At 36.8% G+C, this 8,878-nt stretch overlaps 1 protein-coding gene across 5 annotated transcripts; it reads left to right on the top strand.

Annotated features, from left to right (window-relative positions):
* Window positions 1–892: 892 nt before the first annotated feature.
* On the top strand, window positions 893–8,878 carry LOC105040093 (uncharacterized). Of its 5 annotated transcripts, none has more exons than XR_012137865.1 (10): window positions 893–1,110; window positions 4,017–4,323; window positions 4,423–4,563; window positions 5,317–6,709; window positions 6,860–7,546; window positions 7,630–7,713; window positions 7,826–7,901; window positions 8,059–8,133; window positions 8,306–8,375; window positions 8,475–8,501. XR_012137865.1 is itself a non-coding variant. In XM_073250698.1 (9 exons), exons 4-9 carry the CDS (start codon window positions 5,375–5,377, stop codon window positions 8,688–8,690), a joined length of 2,712 nt encoding a protein of 903 aa, XP_073106799.1. In that variant the 5' UTR covers window positions 895–1,110; window positions 4,017–4,323; window positions 4,423–4,563; window positions 5,317–5,374; the 3' UTR covers window positions 8,691–8,878. The 5 variants fall into 5 exon arrangements, 3 of the variants coding, with proteins under 3 accessions (XP_073106799.1, XP_073106798.1, XP_010914773.3); XR_012137864.1 differs by having other exon boundaries at window positions 8,258–8,375; XM_073250698.1 differs by having other exon boundaries at window positions 895–1,110; window positions 6,860–7,543; window positions 8,059–8,375; window positions 8,475–8,878.

The raw sequence follows: 8,878 nt of genomic DNA, 5'->3' as shown, positions 1-8,878 counted from the left end.
TTTATTAATATTAATATAATATTTATATTAATATAATATCATATTTATATCTATATTAATAAATTTATTATATTAAAATATTCATATTATGTTAATATAATATTAATATATTAGTATTATATTAATATAATAAATTATTATAATCTAATGTTATATTATAATATATTAATATTATATTTATATTAATATAAATATAATATTTATATTTATATAAAATTTATGAGTAAAAATGTGTGATTTTATATCTACTAAAGGTATAATAGGTATTTTTTACAGTTTTTTCAGAAAAATAGATGTTCATCCAAACATAAGCTACTTTATAATAAGTCATCTTTCCATGGTCAACCAAACATACTAAAATTCTATTCCCAGAAAATAACTTTCTGAGAAGTTATTTCTCAGAAAATTACATCTTAAGAAAAAAAAGTTCTTCCTGCGAACCAAACATTCTCCATTTGATTTTCTTTCTTGATGAAGGTGTATTGGTGCTCCAACTACATGGGCACAGAAAAAATTGCACATTGATACCTGTATTTCTTCTATATTTCCTTCCTTTGTTTATCATATTGCAATTCTCAACCATCATCTAATAACCATAACCTTAAAAAAAAAAAAAAAGAAATCACTGATATAAATATGCTCTAGTTCTCTTCTTAGTTGTTTTAATCCCCATCCAAAAATATTCATCCAGCGGAAGTTTTTAAAAAAGAACAACAAGAACGCATGATTTAAGCAGTAAAATCTTCCAAAAATATTGGTTATGCATCCTATTTCCGGTCAACTTAAGGTCAACGGGACTCCATCAGTTATTTTTGACCCAATTGTCTTATATATACTTCTTTCTGTTAAATTATTGGCCATTGGCTAGAAGCAACGCTAAACTTGTTGACACGTTATTAAATCGGGCTGGGTCGAACCGCACGGCCGAGTCTTGGACCGGGTTCGGATGAGATCCGAGTCTGCTAGCGCCAGTCTTGACTCATTCCTATATCCCCTCCGAGTCAACGCGCGAGGACGAGAATAAGCGGTGATCAGGATGGAGTGCCCCCGAGGCGATGGAGTGCGTACCGCGCAAGAAAACCTCCGATTCTGAGCCAAATCTTCCCTGAGGTAGTTCCAAAAATCTCATCTGTTTGTTGCCAATCGAGAATTTCGATGATATTTGAGTAGTCCGCTTCTTCTTCATTTCGTTTAATTTGGTTCGGTTTTGGGAGTAGCTTCGATCTCTTTTTTCTCCTAGAGTTTCGTTTTATTTGATGTTCTTGGTTTAGGTTTTGCTTCCGTTGAATTGGGGACCAGGGGTTTCTAGTTTTGGAATTTAGGAATGATGGTTTTGTCGGAGGTTTGGATTTTTAAGAGGGATTTGAAGGATTGGAAGTTACTTTTTGTACTGGTGGATCTAGATGGCATGGGTGGAGAGTTGCAGTGGAATTTTGCTCGTAGCACCAGTTGAGGATTTATCTATTAAAGATCGGGGCTTGTAAGTGGCTTTGTGGACTGTCATCGCCATGGATTCGACCATAGTTTGGTTAGATTTGCGATTAGGGTTTTGTCGTTCAGAATTCTGTAACGAAATTTTTCTCAAAGATTTAAATTTTAAGGCAAATGTATAATTTAAAGCTGCTCTTAAAGTGCGGTTCATATAAACAAAGGGTTTTGCAGATCATAGTACAAATGGGGGGTGTAAGACCTGCTGTAAAATGGCGCATATGTCTGGCTGTTCTTATAGGGTTATCAAAATAACTGCATTTCGTGTTGGGAGAACACCTACCTGGCCAAATCAGCTCTTGTGGGTTGGAATTTGGGAAATCCCGATTTGCAATTTAGAAAAATAAAGCAAAAGCTTTAATATCTAGCTGCAGTTGAGTTGTAACAGTGTAACTAGATAAAGGAGTAGATAATGAGAGCTTCAGCTCAAGCTGGCAGGATAAGATCACCATGTAATGGAATTTGTACTTATATAAGATGCGAATGTCTTGTTTGATGGGTCATGAAATAACAAATTTCGAATGGGTAAATATTGCCGGAGGTAAAGATATGTGAATAGGAGTGACAATAGGCATACATGATACCTAGGTTTTGGACTTTGTCACAGGAACAAGCCTTTGCTTGGGATAAACTTTAAGTGCATGTCATTTTTGACTTTTTCAGTGCACAACTGTTCAAATGCTAGAGGAGACTCTTCAGCGAAGGTTATTTGAGAATGATGTAGTGTTGGTTGATGAGAGTATTGGAAGATGTTCGATGCCATGCCTCACTCCCCAAAGTCAGGCAAATTTGCTTCATTCTGACCTAGCCTTAATGGCAATAGTTCCATGTGGACTTGAATTATGAATGGAATTTAGAGAATAAATGATCACAAATTCCTTTTTAGATGAAAACAAGGTGGGCATTGGTGCAATGGCAAGTTTACTCTGTCATTGGTTCAAGGAACAGAAATAGCCCTTCTTCTGCATGTGGGGGTAGGGCTGCATACGTCAAACTAGAGCTGGCAAAATATGATCCGACCCGCCAATCCGACCCGTATTCGACCCGCCATAAACATGTTTGGGTTTAGGCTAAACGGATTCGGATCATAAACGGGTCGATCCGTTTAACCCGTTTAATAAGTGGGTTGGATATGGGTTTTAAATATCTAACCCGTTTAACCCGTTTAATATTTAGATTAGATTGAGTCAGATAACCCATTTAACCTATTTAACCTATTTCTGACCCATTTAATCCGACCTGTTTAACCTGTTTAAGATCCATTTAACCTGTTTAAAATCTGTTTAACCTGTTTCTGACCCATTTAATTTGACCCGTTTAACCTATTTAATCCGTTTAACCTAATTTGACTTATTTAATAAACGGGTTAAACGGGTCGGGTCGGGTTACCTGTTTAATAAACAGGTCGGGTTCAGGTTTGAATTTTTGACCCGTTTAATAAACAGGTTGGGTTTGGGTTGACCATTTTCTGATCCGACTCGTTTATGACCGACCCGACCCGTTTGCCACCCCTACGTCAAACCCTTCTCAAACCTGGCAGTGGCAGGAGCCTTGTCCAATGGGATGCCCTTTTCTAAATTCTTTTTTGTACCAAATCATATTTTATGGAGTACTAGAGTAGGAAAGTCGATGAGCTTGGGAAATTAAGGATTTAATGAGAAATTGGAAAATATCATGCTATGTAGATTATACCTCAATGCATGAACAAATTGAAAAATTACAATATTTGTAACCACCATTTTCCGAAGTGTATGCTTCTCCACTAAACTGAACTGCCACCTCAATTTGCCCCAGGCAGAATAATTAAGAGGAATATGCTTCCTCGGAAAGAGATTTGCAGGTTAACTCATCTATATTTGTCCTCCCAAAATTGCAGAAGCCTTTGAAAGCAAGGCTATATGATGCTAAAGGTTTATTGAGGAATATGCTTCCTTGGAAAGAGATTTACAGGTTAACTCATCTATATTTGTCCTCCCAAAACAGCTGAAGCGTTTGAAAGCAAGGCTATATGATGCTAAAGGTTTATTGACGCATGATGATTCTTTTCCAGATTTGCATTATCAATTTTAAGAACTGGATTTATTGATATTTTAATGTCTTGAGTGTTATTTGGTTTGCCTCCATCATCATCTCACTTAAAGAATGGTGGTGTAGTTCTTTGTTCTTCATAATGGTCATAATTGGCAGCAGTCTTTTGTAAGAATGTTTCACCTAGTCTGCTTCCAATCAAAAAATAACAAATTCTAGTTCAGCTATATAATGGTTATACAACGCTGTTGGTTGGTCGGTTAAGTATGTACTTTCACAGAAATATTCTTGTTGCCAGGTATATATAATTGTTACTTTCTGTTCCTCTGACTTGTAAAGTTACACTTGAAAGGACTTAATAAGGCTCTTTGGTTCCTTTGTATTTTTCTACACATGCTTCATAGAAAATTGATCACATTTGAATTATTAACCTGAAGCACTGAAAATAAGAACATTAATGAACTATATTGATTCAGTTTTTGACATTTTTGAAATTGCAGTTTGTCAGGAGGCTGTAAATTTCCATGCTGTTCAACATGTTCCATTTTTGTCCTTTGTTGTTCCAGCTGAAGACTTGTGCTTCTTTTAGTACATTTTGGATTGATTATATTTGTCAGTTAAGATAGGTTTAAGTGAGAATCTTCAGCTTTGCGTAATGGTTTTGTTTGGAAAAAATTCCTGTTTGGTGGCTCCTGGAGTCGCAAAGTGGCAGTGTTACTCATCAGGAAATCTGCAACAGTAGAAATCCCAGCATATCAACCAAGCAAAGTACAATATGCAAGGAGCAAGGAACTAGTGATTTTTCAGGTTGCATGATTTTTTTCTCCAGCTTCCACTATATTGAGGCCTTTTTGTGGATATCTCTACCATAAATATCTTAGTATCTATATTGCTGGATGGATTCAGATCAGGGAATGGCTGACTTTGATGTTGCAGTCACGAAGTCTTTATGTCAAAACAATGTTACCATCATCCTAAAAGGTCCACAACATTACATAATATTTGTGATGGATTAATCTGGCAGAAAGTTGTCTTGAACGGTAGCAGGTAAACTTTTGGATCATGTTTTCTTGCATATGTTTTCATTCAATTGTGATATGCAGAATTTAGCCAACCAATTAAATGTGGCTAACTGTTTACATCAAGCAATGGAGCTTCTTCTCTGACTTCTGTTTCATGTTTTGCATCTCACTTTTAAGATGCTAATGACATTTATAAAGCAATAATCATAATATCTAAGTTTTCTTTCTATTCCCCCATGTAGTACCCAACACATGAACACTGGTATGGCACTGGGGCATGGCTTCACAAGGAGATATTCGTAGGTATTGAAAATCAGACACTTTGACATGCAGCCACACCCAACACATGAACCTGAGTCCATGTAGTATAGCTCTTTCCTCTCTGTTTAGCAATCCGGATGCTTTTCAGTTTACATGGTTGCATATTCCTTGACAAACCATACATGAATTAAAGGTTAGTGGCATCAGAAGATGTACATAGAGAGTTGTGGATGGATGTTTCATAAAACATATCTATTTCATGCTACTTAATACTATATATATGTGTGTGTGCACAGGCGCCAATGCACAATGTCTCAATATTCTTCTCTCTTCTTTTTAGTCTTATCAGATAACTCATGTGTAAGACAAAAATGTTTTCTTCCTTTTTTCTCCTGGCTTGCTGCCAAGATCTTTATGACGATGCTGTTACTGACAGAGTTTCTCACCAATTACAAGTGATCTCAGGAAAACATCTTTTCTTGATTCAAGTTTTAATGTAGGTGTGCTCTTTTTCCAGTTTTGTAGAAGCTAGATAATAGGATGCCAAAGGGTGAAGCTGTTGTGCTGCATGATTAATGGTTGAAGAGATGGCTCCACTTCGCTTAACAGGGTTTACTGACCCTGGATGGGAACATGGTGTTGCTCAAGATGAGAGGAAGAAAAAGGTAAAATGCAATTACTGTGGGAAAATAGTAAGCGGGGGAATATACAGATTGAAGCAGCATTTGGCTAGAATTTCTGGCGAAGTTACATACTGTAAAAAGGCTCCTGAAGAGGTGTATATGAAAATGAAAGAAAATCTTGAAGGATACAGGGCTAGCAAAAAACGACAATCAGAGGATGAAGAGCAATCCTTCGATTTACATTCAAATGATGATGATGAAGAGGATGAAGAACCTGTTGGTTATAGACGCAAGGGAAGGCAGATTGGAAATGATCAAAGCTTGGTCACAGCTATAGCCCCACTACGGTCATTAGGGTATGTTGACCCAGGATGGGAACATGGCGTTGCTCAAGATGAGAAGAAAAAAAAGGTTAAATGCAATTATTGTGAGAAAATAGTTAGTGGTGGTATAAACAGGTTCAAACAGCATTTAGCCAGAATTCCTGGGGAAGTTGCATACTGTAAGATGGCTCCCGAGGAAGTATATCTTAAAATGAAAGAAAATATGAAATGGCATCGCACAGGAAGGAGAAGAAGGCCTGAAGCCAAAGAACTTGCAGCATTATATATGCATCCAGACAATGATGAGGAAGAAGGGCTTGCAAATGGTAAAAACAAAGCAAATCGTATGATGGGTGATCAAGATGTTTCTTGTAGTAAAACCATAAGAAAAAGATCTAGAGGGAGGTCACTGGAAAGTGGTACAAGCGATACTGACCTACAACTGAAACAGATGAATCCAGATGCTGTAATTGCAAAGACACAGAAAAGCCAGGTACCATTATGGTGCAAGCAATCAAAACAGAAGGCAGGATCTGAAAAAAAGAGCCGTAAAGAAGTAACCTCTGCAATCTGCAAATTTTTCTATTATGCTGCAATACCTTTCAATGTCGCAGATTCGCCATACTTTCACAAGATGCTGGATGTGGTTGGTCAATATGGACATGGATTAAAAAGCCCTACAACCAGATTAATTTCTGGTCGATGTCTGCAGGATGAAGTTGGAAGTATTAAAGAATATCTTGTAGAAATCAAGGCTTCTTGGGCTACAACTGGCTGTACAATTATCGCAGATAGCTGGAAAGATGTGCAGGGACAGACAATAGTCAATTTCTTGGTGTCTTGCCCCAGAGGGACATACTTCATTTCCTCCATTGATGCATCTGATGTAATCAAAGATGTTACCAGTCTTTTTAAGCTCTTGGACAATGTTGTGGAGGAGGTAGGCGAGGGAAATGTTGTACAGGTACTTAACTCTTTTTCTTTCAATTTCTTAAGTTTTTGGCTGATCACATACATTATAGAGTGAAATCTACATTCTGAGTTTGAGACTTTTTCCTGAATATTTCATTATACTTTGATGGTAATTTCTTGGTAGCATGAATTATTATTACAGGTAATTACAGAAAATAATGCAAACTATAAAGCTGCTGGGAAGATGCTGGAGGAGAAGAGGAGAAGTTTATTTTGGACGCCCTGTGCTGCCTACTGCATCGATCAAATTCTTGAGGATTTTGTGAAGATAAAATGGGTCAGAGAGTGCATTGACAAAGGCCAAAAAATTGTTAAATTTATTTATAACCGCATATGGTTGTTAAACCTTATGAAAAAGGAATTTACAGCGGGAAAGGAACTTCTTAGACCAGCTGTTACCAAGTTTGCAACCAGCTTTCTTACTTTACAAAGCTTGCTGGATCATAGGGCTGCTCTCAGAAGAATGTTCCAATCAAATAAATGGATTTTGTCCCAATTAGCAAAATCAGATGAGGGTAAAGAAGTTGAAAAAATTGTCTTCAACTCCACATTCTGGAAGAAGATGCAATATGTTAAAAAATCTGTTGATCCTGTTGTACAGATGTTTAAAAAAGTTGACAGCACTGAAGGGTTGTCTATGCCATCTATTTATAATGACATCTACCGAGCTAAACTTGCTATTAAAGCCATCCATGCTGATGATGAGCGAAAATATGGTCCCTTCTGGAGTGTAATAGACAACCATTGGAGTGCTGTTTTCAACCATGCCCTATATGTTGCAGCATACTTCCTTAATCCATCATATCGTTATCGTCCAGATTTCATGGTGGTATGATTATAGCATCGCATGCTTAAATCCCAAGAGTACAATGTTTGTATTCTAATTTTGAATTGTTATTTTCTAATTTGTAGCTACCAGAGGTTATCCGAGGTCTAAATGAATGCATAACTCGACTAGAACCAGATCATGGAAGAAGAGTTTCTGCTGCTTCGCAGGTACTGTCTGTCTAACTTAAATCATTTTTTAACCATTAATATCATGATAACCTGTAAATTTTCTAACAGATTCTTTTATTAATATTCTGTGATCTTATGTTGTTCATCCTAGATTTCTGATTTTGTTTTTGCTAAAGCTGATTTTGGAACTGAACTGGCTTTGAGTACAAGAATGGAGCTGGATCCAGGTGATAATTCATATGATCAGCACGCGAAACTATATGGCTTATAAACTATATTGCCTTGTGCATCCTTTGTCAGATGCGGTTGTTGTCTTATTGTTATGGCAGAATAGAGTTTGAACCATTGCTTCTTTGTTGTTCTTGTTCTTCCTTTCATTGACAGCTGCGTGGTGGCAACAACATGGGATAAATTGTCTTGAATTGCAACGAATTGCTATTCGCATTTTGAGCCAGACATGTACGTCCTTTGGTTGTGAACACCATTGGAGTATATTTGATCAAATTCATAGTACAAGGCATAACCGTTTGGCCCAGAAGAAATTAAATGATTTTGCTTATGTCCATTACAACTTGCGTCTTAGGGAGCGACAATTAAAGAGAACTACTGATGGCTCCATATCTCTTGACAGTGGCATGCTAGAGAGCTTACTAGATAATTGGGTTGTTGAGTCTGAGAAGCTGTCTTTCCAAGAAGATGAGGTAGCACTAATATTTTTCTTTTACCTTTTGCTGGGCTTTTTTTTTTTTTTTTTTTCTCTTGATTATTAACTGAATTAATTTGCTCTCTTGTGAATATAGGAGATTCTTTATAATGAGGCAGAACAAGCAGAGGCATATGAAAATGATGTGAATGAGAATGAAGGTTCAGATACAGCATCACGGAAAGATCATACAGAAATTGTCGCATTACCTGAAATAGTTGAGCCATTAGAGGTTCATCCTGCCACCATGGGTGCTGCAACTGATGAAGATGATGCTGATCTTGATTTCCTGGATGATGATTTGAGTGAGTAGCTGATATTTCTGGCTCATTACTTTCAAATGAATTGTTTTAAAAAAGGAGCTTCACAGTAACCAGTTATTGGTTCAGGAAACCAGTTATCGCTTGTCTTAATTGTTCTGAAAATGACAAGGTTGATGTAGTTTGTGAGTAAAAGGGTTAGCATATTCATCAAAATGAATTCAAGTATCTGTGCTTGTCA

This window comes from Elaeis guineensis, chromosome 1 (assembly GCF_000442705.2).
Source record: "Elaeis guineensis isolate ETL-2024a chromosome 1, EG11, whole genome shotgun sequence".
Classification (NCBI taxonomy): Eukaryota; Viridiplantae; Streptophyta; class Magnoliopsida; order Arecales; family Arecaceae; genus Elaeis; species Elaeis guineensis.
The sequence above is the reverse complement of the archived record's forward strand: the minus strand, read 5'-3'. Positions and strand labels throughout refer to the sequence as shown.